This window comes from Crinia signifera, chromosome 1 (assembly GCF_055691185.1).
Source record: "Crinia signifera chromosome 1, ASM5569118v1, whole genome shotgun sequence".
NCBI lineage: Eukaryota > Metazoa > Chordata > Amphibia > Anura > Myobatrachidae > Crinia > Crinia signifera.
The window spans coordinates 425,933,794-425,951,125 of NC_139217.1; the positions used below are offsets into that span (position 1 = coordinate 425,933,794).

The 17,332-nt window shown below is 44.3% G+C and overlaps 1 protein-coding gene across 8 annotated transcripts in view; it reads right to left on the bottom strand.

The window, feature by feature from the left end:
• The window catches only part of ANKRD31 (ankyrin repeat domain 31), a 188,853-nt gene that overhangs the window by 129,695 nt on the left and 41,826 nt on the right, over positions 1-17,332 (bottom strand). For all 8 annotated transcript variants that reach the window (XM_083151923.1, XM_083151922.1, XM_083151925.1 and 5 more), the window contains exons 7-8: positions 13,921-13,967; positions 292-879 (exon numbers count right to left, since the gene is read on the bottom strand). In XM_083151923.1, coding sequence (XP_083008049.1) covers positions 292-879; positions 13,921-13,967 — 635 coding nt within the window. The remainder of the gene's footprint in view (positions 1-291; positions 880-13,920; positions 13,968-17,332) is intronic.

Here is a 17,332-nt window from a genome sequence, read left to right on the forward strand (position 1 = left end):
AACCATCGTAACATTAAACATTCTGGTATTGCTATTATGAATGTCTGTATCGTTATTATAAATGTAAACATAGTGAATGCATAGCGTCTTTCATCTATTACTTTCTAATAATCATTTTTAAAGACTTTGATCATTCATTATAGTAAGTAAATAAAACCATACACTTAAATACAGCCATTCTGTCTAATATAGTCTTCCTACATCATAGTGATGCAGCCACTGCCCATATTATCCTGTACTGACAGCCATGTTAGTAAAATAATAATATACATTGTTTGGTATAGACCGTACCTGGTCAGTCTTCTCTGTGGGAAACCTATCTCCATCTTTCTGTCCCCCATGGTCTCCATCCTCATGCACAAATGTTAGGCTCGGTTCCTGTGTGGGATCATCACAATACACACTATGTTCTACCATTGTATTTTGTCTTTCTCCATCATTGTGATTACTCATGATAGTGCGTCCTAGCTGATCCCAGGTAGATGGTACCTTTGGACTTTGCATGGAATGAATTTCTTCCAGAACCTCACATACCACTTCCCTATTGTCATCTGTAGACACTTCCATAAATGACAGGAATTCCTGGCTGTCTACCATATCTTCTATTTGAGTCAAACTCTCCAAATCACTTAGAGGTTCCAGTAATGGGTTCAGTGCAGCAGGAATATATCTTCTTTCTTCAGGATCAGTTGCCTCAAGTGAGCACACCGTCTCTTCAGAGGAAGTCTCCACTTGGTCCATCTCGCTTGGTAACATGAGATCAGGGGCTTTCTTCTGCGGTTCACCATTTTCTAGTAATACCATTTCTTTTTCTGCATTGGAATTGTCTTTCATTTTACCAGACAGCAAACTAGTTTCAGGTGATTCCTTCTCACCATCCTGCACATGATACAGAATAACAGTAATATTAGGAGTATATTATATTGGGAGACAACACAATTATACTATAAACTCTTATATACAACAATAGTGCATTTACATATTTCACAATTAATAAAAAATAAGAATACAACAAAGAACAATTTATAACTGAAAATGTCTATTAGATTACATTCAATAAAAATGACCCCTGATAATAGTTTCTTCCTAAAACTCTTGTAGCGCTCCTTATAGTAGTAGTAGTACGTTTATTTATAAGGCGCCACAAAGTGTCCGCAGCGCCGTACATAGCAAACAAAAAAAACAAATTACAAGGTAACGTACAGGGTGTGTAGAAAGATACAGTATAAATAGGGGTATAGCTGGTAGAACTAAAATCAGCATCAGTTCAGAAGTAGGTGTCAAAATAGTCAAGGAGACCGAAGATGAAGTAGAGGAAGGGAAGAACAGGACAGGAGCACAGGTGAGGTAATGAGGTGACTGAATTAGGAGGCACTTGTGGCCTGATCCAGTAAGCTAAGCAGTGCTCGTGTTCTGCTTAGCGATCGGCTTAACTCCACCCACCTGGCAAACGTACGCCTGACCCCCATCATCCTGCCAATCCCCTTGGTACCATGCGAAGGGATATACGTGAACACATACCCTCGCATGTGGCCGAAGGGGAGAGAAACCTTTCAATGGTCGCCGTCCATTGAATGATTTCTCTCTCCTTTGGAAATAAAAGTCTGTGAAAACTGACTTATATTTCCGATGCTATCCGCCAAAGACGGAGTGGGTGCTAATATGTGACTTTAGCTGCCTGCCCCAAACAGGGCATATAATGCCTGCATTCGCAGGGGAACGGCCAGTGTTTTCATGGGGATGCCCCCTGCCCATGCAAGTTCAAGTTTCATTTATTTGTCATATGCAGTTTTACACAAAGTAAACATACAATGAAATGTGCTGGAAGAAAAAGCCGGTCAACACAGCAAAAAAGAAAAAAACTAAATACTGAACATAAATATGCAACACTAAGGTATGCATTTAAGGCCCTTATTCTAGTTCACTCTTTCTGACAAAATCCTTCTTAGGTGGACAAAACCATGTGCACTGCAGGGGGGCAGATTTTACTTGTGCAGAGAGAATTAGATTTAGATTTAGAATTAGATTAGGCCCTGAAGAAGACCTGCGAAGCGTACGCCGGCTGACCTGGCCGTGCGGACGTTCCCTCACTATTACCTATTGTTTGTGACTGTATTTACTAGTCCTTTTCAGGACTCTAATGTACTTAGATACCAGATCGCTTATCACCCTAGCTAACTGTGTGCAATACCAACGGCGCTGGGTGTGACGGTGGGTGCACGCTAGCCGGCAACACAGGAACTCGTCCCTTACAGGAAGAGTCTGTGACTAGCGGCAGTGGCGGCACCACATAGCGACACTGGTTTGACAGTGATATTTCTCATGCCCGCATGAACGCAGCACACGGCAGTTGCGCTTGTTAGGCATACAGTCACTCTGCAATTTGTCTGCACGATATCTGCCAATTGTGGTGCCTGGAAATCCTGCAGCTACCTACTCCATATGTATGGACACCCATTCCTTCCACAATATAAGATACAGAAGTACTAGGGTACCATTACTCTATTAACCACACAGAGTGGGGCAGAATAGAGGAGTTACTATTGGAGCTGCACGGCTACTGTATACAGTCCACAACCATTATTTCAATAAAGACACAGTCTCCCCTAGACTTAACTTAAGCATCAGAGGGAATATATAAAATTGTGTCAGAATTGTATTAGTAAGGTAATTGATTGAGAACCCGCACGAGCCATTTTTAACTCACACTTGTATTTGTGTTACATGTTTGTTCGTTATATTTCACAGATTTTTTTAACTAAATAAATAATAAAAGGTATGTTTTATGTCTCATGATTATAAATGGTGCACCACCATAAGACAAGCTATTCTCTTTACTCCGTATTAAAGTCTAAACCTTTTGTCCGTGGTAGCACACCCCTGAAAACCTACTAAGTAGGAAACTGCAATCAATGTTGGTTACAACTGAAGTGTGCTACTCACCAAAGGCGTTCGCACAGGGGGTCTGAACATGTGCATATATGAAACCCCTACCATCGGAATGGGACCGAATTTGGTCCCTTCCGACTCCGAGCCATACTGAATCACCCTCTTGATACAGAGATATCAATATCTGATAATTGTAGTACAAACGTTCTTCCTGTTTTAGTGGGCGCTGGATTACCTAAAAGACGTGTCTATATGATGAAGGGTGCTTGGAGGTTTCATCACTAAATCATTTTGTTAATAAAAAACCAAAACATCTTTACTTTCAGGTGTGTTCAATGAAAAATGAATTGCCTAAACCAATCGCCCTAACCCTGGTTGTAGTGTGAGTGTAGTGTGAGGTTGTAGTGTGAGTTTTTTCTGCACTACTTTGATAACAGATTACCTACAGTACAAATGAGGGCACATTATTTTCAACAGCAGAGCTTTGAACTTAAGTTACACTGGTGAAATGGTGAGGGGAAATAACATTGGCATATCTGTTCCTCTTGTGATGATGACAAATTACTTTGGGACATCATCGGGCACAGAATAGGCTTCATAAACAATGACGTGTGGGCATTGCAACTGGAATAATAACACATCCAAGTTAGGCATACACAATACCTTTTGGCCATCAAGAATACTTAAATATATGTGTTTATTTCAGTTGATCAAAGAAAGCTCTGATGACAATTTATACAATGCAAGGAAGATAATAGACGGAACTGAGATAAGTAATCTGTACACAAAATAAAAAATACAATAGCTACAGTATGAGAATAGAAAATACATGCCTACAATGCTATATATATATATATATATATATATATATATATATATATATATATATATATATATATATATATTGAGGTTAGTGGAAATCTAGGTCACCAGTTGGGAAGGGCCATATAAGAGAAGGTATCTTGTATTCAGTTCTCCCTTAATGAATGGAATGCTTAACTCCTGCGTGGCAGCTGCCAGACATTTTGAGGTGAATTCTTTAAAGGTGCCAATTTGGGCTGATTTTGCCTGATTCCAATGGATCGGGCTGAGAAATTGGCCCAAATCGGATGCATTTGACATCCCATCCGACATTGTCCGATGTATGGGGCCTTAAGATGGGAGGTCTATTTTAGCTGGGATGTTGCTATGGGCAACTAATCAGAATCTACTTCTTTATTTAGCATCTTCGAGAAGATAATAGATAGTATCTGATTGGTTTCCCATAGCAAAATCCCATCTGAAATAGAACTCCCATCTTAGTAAATGTCCCCCCTTCAAATGACATTCCTGGTTTAGTCTAGAGGTGAAGACATGCCCAGTAAGACACATATCCATCAATCACTTTTCTAAAAACCTTTTACAACAACCTGTGATCTGGTTAACTTGGCAATAACCCAGCAGTGGCTAAAAGGTTTTAAGAAATCATTGGGAGGAGGGTAATTCATATCTCTATTCTGACCTGGAATTTGAAACCTACGGTCAGATTTATTAAGCCTGGTAAAGAGATAAAGTGGTAATAAGTGCAAAGCAATAACGCCCCAGCCAATCAGTCCCTAACTGCCATTTTTCAAACACAGGTGATTGACAGGTATGTTATCACCGTTCTCTTTATCATCACTGTACCATCTGGGACTTTACCCTTTTCCACTGCATCGCCAACCCTGGAGATTCCCGGGTTGGTGCCCTTTACACTGCACCCATGTGCAGTGACTTTTGACTGGCTTTTAGAAATTATATAATTTCCTAGTGACAGGAACACTGGCAGATTAGGACCCTTGGGGCGTGACCTCTGTACCATGTGACCACTTACCTCATGGATGTTGCCTACATAACGCTGGGGACAAGCCCAGGAATCTGGAAGCTGCTGGGCTGCCTCCAGCCTCTGGCACATATTTTTATCCAGCCCGTGCTGCTGTCTGCATTGCAGGGTTGACAGCAGCGCTGACAGTGTGTCAAAGCCCCCAACCTTTCGTGTCCCCCAAATGCCCAAGGGACACTTCAATTTGAGATGTATGGGCTCTCATCATGCTATAAACGGTCCTGGGTCTGACAACCCAGGTAACCCATTTACACTGCACCCTTAACTCTGTTGCTACCTGGGTTAGATTCCTGGGTAACTGGACCCAAGGGGGTTTCTATGGACTTTTCTCCACTGAACAAAATCCCAGGTTGATGTGTGTTCATCTGCAATAACCCATGTTTTTCAAGGAAGTGTAAAAGGGTTATTAGAGACACTTAGCGCAGCAACTGGCTTTTCCACCAAAAACTGGTTTTCGAACCTGGTTGCAACCTGGGTCATACCCTGTTTACACTGCACTTATTCCCAGGTAAGCCTTGTTGACACTGAACCATGGCCTGCCCTGCATGTTACACTCTCTCTCTTTCTCAGGTCGCCTCTGCATACACAGCCAAGGTTGCATTTCAATAGAAAAGGGTTAACCCAAGTCCATTGACCCAGGAATCCAGCACAGCTAGTTTGAAGGTTTGTTCTTGAGAAGGGTCTATTTACAGCACACCAAGAGCAAGCACTAGGAGATGATCTTCTAGCACTGGTACTGCTCACTTGTCCAGTGACATCGCTGGCTCTGCAAGAAGCCTGGTAAAGCCGCCAGTCTGAAAGGGATCTGTCACAACTGAAGGGCTGGATGAAGTCGTGTGGTGTGTAGCAACCGGAGGCGGATCAGAGGAGGAAGGATTAAATCGTGCAGGTTTAATAATAGAATTCATCAATGAAAACAATACACACTTGAATACTTTCTTTAAGTGGCAGTTAGTGGTAAATAATACTTGAGCCAGCAAGGGACTTTTAGAAGAAGAAAGTTCATTTGAATAATGACAGTTCAATAGCACAGGACGACAGGCAGGGGTCTTGAAGAATAAGAGGATCCGGAAAGAGAATGTACTTGATGGTAAATGAAGGATCCTTGAAGACTGGAAGAAGATGAATGATGAAATGAAGATTGCAGAATTGCTTGGAAGCAGGAGACTTGAAGAGCTAGGCCAGGAAGCTCAGGGATACAGACAGAGGCCAGACTGTGGAGAGAACTGGCAGCGATGGGGTTAAGCAGTAGTCTAGACCAGCACAGAGCACGAGCAAGGCACCAAGGTCAGGAGAGGTGAGTCAGAGAGCCGGAGTCAGCTGGGAGCTGTGAACGCCTCGGGAGACTCTTTGTACGGACATTGAACAGCCCTAGGCAGATCCCCTATATCCCAAGAGGGCGGCTGCCATTGGCTGTCAGGTCAGTATGGGCGGAAACCTCAGACCTGGGCCAATCTGCTATTTGCCCTTAACCAAGATGGCGGCGCCGGCCTCCCGGCGCCATTACAGCACACACTGCTACACCTGTCGGCGTCCCACGCTGCCTGCTGCCCACCAGACTGCCGCTGCCCGCTGCCGCTGACCCGGAGACCACTACACGCTAGCCGACGGCGGGCGCGAACGGGTGAGTAATATGCCCGCCGCGCACCGCCGCAGCTGCGTGTGACAGGATCAGTGTGAAAGCATTTTAATCTAAAAGGGGTATAACTCACCTTTGCATGATTACATAAATCTACAAAGCATAGTAAGTTGGAGGTAACATGAGGACTGGAGATGAGAACCACTGATCTAGATCAAAACAACCAGACTTCCAAGTAGTCCAACTGAATGATAAATACTTAATTAGAAAAACAAATATCTGTCCTTGGCACAGTTTACAGGTTTTAATTGTTTAATTTCAAGCCGTTAATCCACTTAAGATAATTTTCCACTTCTTTAATTTTTTTTTTTAATTACATATTTGTGGTGACACAATCAGGAATGCAAACCAAAGGAGATTAACCATCAATAGGGTTGATATGTCCTCTTTATGCATACACAGGTTGTATGAGATTACCCTAGGGGCCAATGGCATAGAGCTGGAATACTAAAGTATTATGTAACAAACTATAGAAAAAAGAAATAATGAAAACTGCTAAAAATGGAGGAAGCAGTGATCATAAAAACAAACTGACAACAGCAATAAATTCAACAAAAGCTGCCATTCTGTGCTATATATAGTATATACAGGTTGAGTATCCCTTATCCAAGTATCCATTATCCAAATTATTCAGAAAACCATAAATTCCAGAAAGTGGAAGATATGGAGATATCTGTAACTGGTACTACTGGGGTCATAATTTGTAACTGGCACTACTGGGGTCATGATATGTAACTGGCACTACTGGAGACATGATATGTATCTGGCACTACTGGGGACATGATATTGTATGTAACTGGCACTACTGGGGACATAATATTGTATGTAACTGGCACTAATTACTAAATATGTGCAAGAAAATGCTTGGCATTTAAATTCAGTGCCTGCGATAGTACACAAACTGTGTTTCATGATTTGAAAACTTGTATTATGCACTGCAAGATACCTCAAGATACATCATTGAAATATAAAAATATTCTGAAATACGGAATAATCCGATATCCAAAATTCTTCTGGTCCCGAGCATTTTGTATAAGGCATACTCAACCTTTTATCTTTATCTTTTCAATATTATGTTCTTACTCTTGAGATTATTGTACAGGAACTTTTAGACTAGAGGTGTAAATACATTTGTTTTTGTGCTTACACATACAGGGCCGCCAACAGCTATGCCGGGCCCCAGTAAAAATTTTGGGGTGTGGTCTAATTGCTGGAGGCGTGACCACCATCCGCAATTAGGCCACGCCCCCAAAAGGTTTAGAGGATGTGAAAAACCACTGAAAAGTCGAGGGGGGGGGGGTGTTATTGCCCCCCCCCCCCTCAGCAGCACACACCTACAGCAGCACATAACTATGTGCTGTGCTGACAGCTGTCAGTAAAATGCTCATGCTGAGCCTGCAAATGATGTAGAGGTGTGTGCTGCTGCTGCCTGGGAAGGATGCAGTGGGAGGTCAGACCAGGGCCCCCGCCAGGCCCCTCCAGCAAGCTCGGATCCGGGTGATTAGTACACACCCCCCCACCTTTCGGCAGCCCTGTACACATATTAGACGATCCATCAAGGGTTTTGCCTGGAACTCCCTGATAAAAGATATAGTGCATACTCACTAACCAGTTTTCTAATGATATTGTTTAGTGGCCACATCCAAGAGCATGCTGTCATTTACAATAGAGCGGGGCAGTAACGATCACTGTTAACAATATATTGTGTACACACTAGAACATGCCTCCCAACTTTGCTGGTTTTTTTTTTTTTCGGGACGTGTATTGTCGAAGGCCCAAAAAGGGGAGGGACTAAGGGGGTGGGTGAGGCCTTGGGAAAAGGGGTGTGATCTAGTGCCCCCCACCCCTTTTCCCATTTTCGGGGGCATGCCCAGCCCTCTACCAACAGCTGGGCAACCCCTGGCATCCTGCCTGCCGTTACTCCCTCTTCCCTGCACTGAAGAGATGATGGGCCTTATTCTGGTTGGAGCGGCCAAACGTGCGTACGTTCCAAAACAACGTACGCTATCCGTACGCGGCCGTTGGGGTTAAGTCCACCCACAACTCAGCCGCATACGTACGGGCAGAAACAACGTCGAAGGGGAGTGGCGTACAAATGTGCGTACGCCAACGTACACGGACGGGCCAGCCCTTACACTCCGACAACTGGCGTACAATTGAGCGTACACCACCGTTTACGGATGTCTCTCGGCCGTCTTCCCACCGACTTCTTGCGGCTATCTGAGCGTACGCCAGCTTGCACGGACGGGTCCCTATTGTTTTCAATAGAAAAGTCAGCTTATGTCACCGCTCGTGAGAGTGAGCGTACGTCCGTGTACGCTGGCATACCCTTCACATATATGGACCTGCAAATCTTGCCTTTCAACTATAATTATGAAAATTAATTAATTAATTGAATTAATTAATGGGCAAAATAGTGCCCATGGGCTTAAAACATTGCTGAAACATCCTTTGTAGGTGTTAGATGTGGTTTATGTTACTGTATCATAAATACAAAACCTATGTTTGTATTAGAGTGAACACGTTGACACATGTCGACTTGTGTAGATTGAGTGTGCTACTGTGTAAAGTCTATGAAAGCACGTAGTGAATGTGTATAACTGTTTAACAAATACCTACCTTAGCATATATAAGCAGGTCTTAAAAAGATTCTTACCTTAAATTAAACAAACCTTTAAATGTCGAGAAGTATAGAAAGATAAGCTTCCAATGTGTTTGAGTGCTGTGTGTGGCTTGCAGGTAGTGAAATCATGGTTTGGACTTAATAGACTGCAGCATTGGTTATTACATTCAGGTGTATGTGTTTGGTAGTAATCAGCGTAAATTAGCAAACCCAGGCGCACGCTGGCATGCGGTATCTGTAGGGGTGATTTGAGATGGCGGTTGGCGGCCGCCTGTTTTGTGTCCGAAATGAACGGTGCCTTAGTCGATCGTGCGGTAGTAGCACCGTTCATTTTTGGTGCACACCCCCGTGTACGCCCATATTTACGCCCATTTTCCCTCATTATTTCGGCCGCTCCCCTCATCACGCCCCTATGCCGCCCCCAATGCCCGTACACTCGCGTATAGGTTTTTTCGCACGTAGAGACCCGTCCGTAAGCGTTGTGGAGTGTTCGCGCCTGCGCATTAGCGAATGTACACATGCGCAGATCATAAAAAACCCCGGGACGTACGCGTACGGCCCGGCCGCTCCAACCAGAATAAGGCCCGATGTGTGCAGGCTCAGCTGTGATTACCTGCTCCCCCCCAACTACCACTCTCCAGACAGGTTGCAGGCAAGAAGCGAGCATGGCAGGGATCCCCAGGACATGGGGCAGAAGGTAGGGAGAGCACCCTCCCTACTAGATTGTGAAGAAGGGTATGCTTTAATGTACCAGTGGGTTTTCAAAGCCTCTTTGAAGCTTCACACAGTGGGTAGAGTCTAATAAAGGGAGGGTACTCATTCCAGCAAAGGGGGCTACACGGGCAAAATTTGGGATACACGCATGGGATGCAGTAACCAGGGTAGAGTAGTGGCAACAGTCATTGGCTGACTGGACATGGCAGGAGGAAGTGGTGTACCTGGCTGCGGCAGCAGTGAGCCAGTGGAGGTTGCTGGGTACACCAGTGACCCGAGCCCTGACACAACTTTGAACAGGCCTATTATCGATGCACTGCACATGCGTATGGGCTGTAATGCACCTGTGTGATGCTGGGCAGTGATCAAGTCCTGCTCCTTTTTTTTTGCAGGGTTATGCTATAGGTACTATATTGCTGCCTTTCACGTAAATGACTGCAACCATTGTTGCTGTTGCGACTCCCTAGTAAATATGTACATATTAGCACATTATTTGGTAGGTTTCCTTTGAAAAACTGACTATTCTACTTACTAAAAGCACCAAGTAGTTTTGCACCCATAATGTATACTTATTAAGGTGCCAGGACTGGAGGCAATGAGGCAGTTTGAGTTGTTTAATTGAGCTATAATACTATTGTGACATTGCTGGTAGTCACCATGGTAACCCGCATCTTTAGTTCTTCTAAAAATATGCCAACTTTCCACCTTGTTGATAAAAGGAACAGCCTGTGTGTAGTTTATTTTGAGCATCATGTTCTATTCAGTAGACAATAAAGAATCTTTATAGGAAGCCCCATTGTGTCCATCTGAACATGAGCTAAGCATTTTAGAATGCAGCCTTTCACTGATATGCCTGTTATGGGATGTAGTCGATAGGTCGACAGTCAATACGTAGACCACTAATAGTCAACAGGCAAAATGTCGACACATGAAAAAGGTCAACATGATAAAATGTTGACATCAATTTTTCCCGATATTTTCATTTAAGCCGTGTTGTTCATACTGGGCATAGAGGGAGAATATAATCATGTTCCGAGCACAGCGATGCACCATGCCCGAAGAGAGCTGTGCGAGGTGGAAGCAGTACACGTATACGGTGTCCATGCGGACCAGCCCTGGGGTGGCCGCTGGTCGGAGGAGCATGCTCCTGCGACCAGAGGCTTCCCCTGCCTCTTCCCCTGGCAGTGACTCGTTTTTATCAGCAACCATCTCTGGTCGCTGATGAAAACGGGACACTGAGCAATATATTGTCTACGGAGCTTTACACTCTGTAGCAAATAATTGCTCACATTGGAGTTGCTGTCAGTTAGCGAACGCATTTGAATCATGCCCAGAATGACACACATTTTTTGGTCACAATTGTACCCAGTCTGTACACAAGGCAGCTAATTCAGTATGGATTGCTAATGCGATGCCCTGCGTAGTTTTCCAATTATATGGAACTGCACACATGCAGGACTCATTCTACAAATGTGCAAAACGGATCCTGTAATCTCATCTCTAAAATGTGAATGTGTTTGCTTGATTGACAGGCATAGGCTTTCACTTAGGGAGGTGCCGGTGTTCAGGAAAACAGGGTGTAGTGAGTCCAAGGACTGCGTTGCGTTCGTAGTTTCACTGCAATGCTCCCTGCGGATGCAAGTTTGAGTAAGGTCGCAGATAAACATTGTGATACTGTAGATCATTGATTTTCAACCTTTTTACCTCGCGGCACACAAAATAAGATTTTATAATTGCCAAGGCACACCATGAGATCCCCAAAGGGCAAAACACATTGGTCCCCACAGGAAAAAAAAAAACCTATTGGCCCCCATATAAAAAAACAAATCACACTAGTCCCCACATGTAACAAAAATAAACTACAAACCAAAGAAACAGTGCTCACCAAGGCCCTTATTCTGGTTGGTGCGGTAATATCCGCGTGCGTTCGTGCCGTCGATGTTTTGTGTCTGCGCATGTGCAGAGGCGTCTCTGCGCATGTGCGAGCCGGACGCACGGCCACATTCCGCATGAAATGTGTACACTACGAACAGGGGGTGGAGAGGGGTGTGAAGGGCTGTTTGGGCTCATTACCATATGTTTACACCCCGCGTTTCATGGGCGTTCCCATGCAAACGCTGGGCGTACGTATGGTAATGCGGCCGTGATGCACGTGTAGGGGGCGGACATATGACATTGCCGGATGTCAGCTGCCCGCCCAGATCCCTGCTTTTGCACGGAGAAATGCCTGTGTGGTCTGAGGTTGCGGGAGCTGGCGGACCACTCGGCCCTGCATTCGATGTTCTGCGACCATCGAATGATGGGGGAGGTTCCCTGAGATGGAGGAGGTGTATTCATGAGAAATACACGTGCGGTCCGTTCGGACAGCTTCTTACCACGTACGGACGGAGTTGGCGATCCGTATGGAAGGCGGGGTTTAGGACGCACGGTGCTGGCCGCATATTCGGATCCGGCCGCACCGATCAGAATAAGGGCCCAAGTGAGGACTTAAACTACAAAAAATATGTAAATACTCTGCACTTAAATTCAATCTTAATTGGGAAATTGCTGACTGACAGGAAAGAACTCAGACCACACAGACTAATATCAAAGAGAATCTTTAGCTCGTAAAAAAGGGGGGGTATCATCTGTCACCATTAATTTGTGGAATAATTATTCTCACCATTTACGTGCCCAAAAAATGTTTGGCGTTCCCCTGCGGGTGTAGCGATGCCTGCTTGGGGCAGGTGGCAGACCCAAATTGGGCAATCTGCGGGCATAATAAAAGTCGGCCTTGACTGACTATTATTAGCGAACAAAAGAGAAATCATTCGATGGTGAACGACTATAACTTCTGTTAGGCTGCATGCGAGTGGATGTGTATGCGAACACATCCACTCGCATGCTAGCGAGCGGACTCCGGGCGACGGGGGGAGTATACGCAGCCTAGCTAACAGGTCTGAATCAGGCTCTTTGTGACTTGGACAGATGCACTGCCATTAAATGCCTCTACCCTTCTGTGGGCTATCATTATCTGGTTACCAAAGTGGACCTCACCGATTCCTCCTAATCTGGGGGTGATGAAGGTGGGTCCTACGAACTTTAGAATTTGATAGGCAAACGGCATTTCTTTTGTGGTAACTAAACTGGTAAGTGAATTACAGACACTTTAGGTACATTAAAGAGGCTTTTCATTCAAAAACATATAAAAATTCATTAGTTACTTAGATAACCCTGATTATATACCTTAATTACCATTTTAACTCTTACGTATGTAGTGTTTCCTGGTATCTGTTCTATGCAATGCTTAGCCTCTAACTGCCCCAGGCTAATGTTCTCCACCTAAGATTATGTGGTAACTTTACACCGAGCTTCCTTTAATATCATTACCATTTTACATTTCAATGTAAAACATGTCTGGAAGCGGCAGCTTACAATGGTAACATTACATGCCGCACTCGGCAACAATCAAAGTGCAGGAGCCAAATCTGCATACCGACTGGTCTCTGAGGACAATCCGCATCTCCAGCACCCACTGATACCCCTTTCACACTGGCTACCCGACAAATACCCGGCATTTTTGAGTGTCGGGTCATTTTGCCGGGTGTAGCCTGACCTCAATTCACACCACCCAAAAATTACCGGGTTAAAGCTTTTCAACCTGGGAATTTTCAGAAAAACCCAGGTTTTTCTGTGGTGTGAAAGGGTCAACATGGGTCTTAAATCCTGGCACTCCAACCCTGGTCAAGACCCATGTTGACCCTTTCACACCAAAGAAAAACTCGGGTTTTTCATCAAATTCGCAGGTTGAAAATCTTTAACCCGGTAATTTATTCTGGTGCGAAAGGGTATGAGTGTAGAAAAAAAGGGGTCCAGGCCTTGAGGCCAGGCCCCCTATCTGTGAGGCCATGCTGGGGTGGTCCTCTATCTCTGTGTGTCACCTGAGGTATAGTAAAACATATAAGAAGAGGGGGGGGGGGGATTTAATAGGAGCAGAGATTCAGAAAGTGAGAGATTTGGTAAGAAATCTCGTTTTTTAAAGCGGCAATCATTTACACTGAAACACCAGTTTGATTTTGCGGTGTAAATGGTTGCTGCTTTTAAAAAAACCCTGGAGATTTCTTACCAAATCTCTCACTTTCTAAATCTCTCATCCTATTAAATTTCACCGTTTCTTATTTTATACAAATGTAAATGAATTGCCAAATAACTGACCTCACATTCAGTTGACTGAATTAAATGTTGAGAATCTTCAAACAGACCTGCAGAAAATCATACACAGTATGTATCCTTTAGTGAGAAAATACACAGACTATAAATATGAAAGGGACAAAGAGGTTAAAAGACGCATGCACACGATCGACACGGGAAAAAGGTTGACACAAGCAAAGGTCATCATGACTATGCTTGACGCAATAAAAGGTCAACATGCGTTTTGTACTTTTTCATACTGTACTTTACAATCCATGTGGATTCCCAATTGGAATCGGTATGCATGAGGAGCGAAGCAGTACACAAACTTGGAATGCTCATGATGAAATCTACAATTGACACCAAAAATGTGTCAACCATTTCCTTGGAGACTTTTTGCTTGTGTCGACCTTTTGTCTGTGGACCATTTGGTGTCTACCTAGACACTGTTGACTCATAACCGAGCGAACCATAGAATAGTGAAACCAAATTTGGGGAAAAGTATATCATCTTGTTGTTTTGCTGCATACAAAAATACCCTTAATTTCTACATATACAGTAGGCCCTTCTGTAAAGGCCCCCATACACTAGCCGATTTTGGTCAGATTTCGGCCAGATCAGTCGGATCTGGCCGAAATCGGACCAAAATCGGCTAGTTTTGATGTCCCCTCAGATCCGATGCGCGGTCCCGTGCGCATCGGATCTGCGTCGGGTGGTCGGACCTGCTGCACGTCCGACCACCCGACTTGGGACCTAGTGGGGCGGCGCGTCGGTGGAGGGAGCAGGGGGGGGCTGGGGATTAGTGCCAATCTAATCAAGCTCCCCCGGGGAGCAGCCAGGGAAGCTCAGGGGGAAGTCGGGGGCGACTTGTCCTAAGGACAAGTCGCCCTAGTGTATGGGGGCCTTAAGAACCTGCAAGTAGCAGACACAGGCAAACTTCCATTGATATACTGCAGCACATAGATTTAAAGTGGCAATAATTTACCCCTTTCACATTGCACCACGGACTCGGGTTGGTGACGTATGGACCCAAGTCGAAGTAACCCCAGTCAACCAACCTGGCAATTCGACCCAGGTTATAAGAACTGTAACCCTGGGTCGCCTTCTGTATAATAGTGTGGGATTTGCGATGTTAAGGGCGTAAGAGGCAAAAGCAGGTTGACTTTAAATCTATGGGCTAATCTGCAATAATAACACCTGTGCCTACATCTTGCATGCTATTACATATAGGCCAAAGGGTTTGCCAGGAATTGGCAAATAAATACCTGACTGCAAAGTCCTTCATTCTAAACAAACAGCAGAAATACTACCCTGACTACAGGGGGAAATCTGTTGTGTGTTACAGATAAACACACACTAGAATACATCATACTGCAAATGACACTAAAATATGTATACTGGAAAGGTCACTTTCAATATGCTCATTATGTGCCATTGTGATACCACAGAGGTTTATTTTTGGAACGTGAACCTACTGTGCTCCAATGGAAAGGTGCATTCATTTGTGCAGCAATCTACTAAAGGTTTCATTCAGTGGTGGACTTATTTGTGCTCTTAATGAACATATGTTCAGTTTTGAAAAATGACAGTTAGCTGATCGGTTGGTGGTTTCTCACTCTCCATTGTATCACTTTTACAGGCTTAGTACATGTCGCCCGTAGGGCTTAACTAAAGGTGAACTGCTATTTCCTTCTTTACTCTCTGCTGTTATATTTATACAGTTTATACAAATATACACATGTAGCTATGTACCACAATGTTGCATCTGCTGACTTATGCAAATGATTACCTATTTATTTATTCATTGGAGTTTCTGTGCAGCCAGAAAATCTGTAGTCAAGATAACTTTGTCAGAAACCCAGCTAGTCATGTGTTACAGAGTACATAAAGAGAAAACGTGGTATTAAAATAAGACTTCTATTATTCCTATGTTCTGAGGGGCACCCTTGAGGTACAAGACATTATTATGTAGTTCCCAAGTTACATCAAAAAGGAATGAGTTGACATTGGTACCTGAAGGTATCTGAGAATGCAATGTGACTGCTACTGCTACTGGGCAGTACGGATGGTGTAATGTTTAGCGTTACTGCCTCACAGCACTGATGTCATGGGTTCTATTCCCACCATGGCCCTAACTGTGTGGAGTTTGTATATTCTCCCCGTGTTTGCGTGGATTTACTCTGGGTACTCCGGTTTCCTCCAACAATCCAAAAATATACTGGTAGGCTAATTTGGCTTCCAATAAAAATTAACCCAAGAGGGACTACATGTGGTAGGGAATATAGATTGTAAGCTCCACTTGAGCAGGGACTGATGTTAAATACTGGGGCAGATATATCAACTAGCGTTAAGTGTTTTTTTCTGGGGGGGATTATGTTTGTTTAAATGTACTAACCATGCAACTAACGTGTGCTAGGGACAGGCGGCCAAGTAACGCTTGGCGGGGCTGTCCCTTGCAATCCCCCAGTAATTAGCGGCCGGAGCGATGTATTAACAGCCGCCTAGGCGTTACAGCTTCGGGCTAGCACTGTCCTATCCCCACTGCAGGGACAATGCTAGCCCTGCTGCTGGCTCTGGGCTGCGCACGAGATCTTGCGCATGCCCAGACAGCCGGCTGGGGGGAGAGATGCTCATTTGCAGGACTGCCTGGGGCGACGATAAGGAGAGCCATTAACGCTGGGCATAACGGCTCTCGATAGCATCGATAGCACTTGAAAATGCGTTTGCAATCCCTGGGCATTGGAGACTGGGAAGTGACCTAAAGTGAATGATAGAGGGGCTGCTTTATGGGTGTGTTATCCGTATTAAAAACTTGTGTGGGAACGCTACTGTGTTCCTAATTGTAAATCCACTGCTTCAGAGACCATATTTACTTGGATTTGAGTAGAGGAGCTAGAGCAGACCCTAGGCTACCACAAATGTTAATGGTGCAACTGATGTTGGAGTGTTTACAATCTCCATTGCAATTGCTCAGACCACGAAGCCTGAAAGTGGGAATCTCAGTACTTGTACACTACACTGTACGGTGAAGCACAAAGGGACAGCTGAGATTAACATTTGCGTATTTCCGCAACCGCTGTTGAGAGAGAAGCTGCAATACCAACCGTCTCTGAATCAAGCACTTTGGGGCAGATGTATTAAACCTGGTGAAGAGATGAAGTGAAGATAAAGTGGGAGGTGATAATGCACCAGCCAATCAGTTGTGTTTGAAATATGACAGTTGGGAGTTGATTGGCTGGTGCATTATCACCTTCCACTTTATCTCTTCGCCAGGCTTAATACATGTGCCCCTTTGTTCCCTATAAAATGGATAAACATACAGTACATACTTTCTAGTGTGAATTTTCTTAAGTGAAGCACTAATGCCAACCACTATGCCATCTGTGCTGCCCTTCTAAACCTGAATGTGTATAAACAGTTGAAGAATGATTTCACC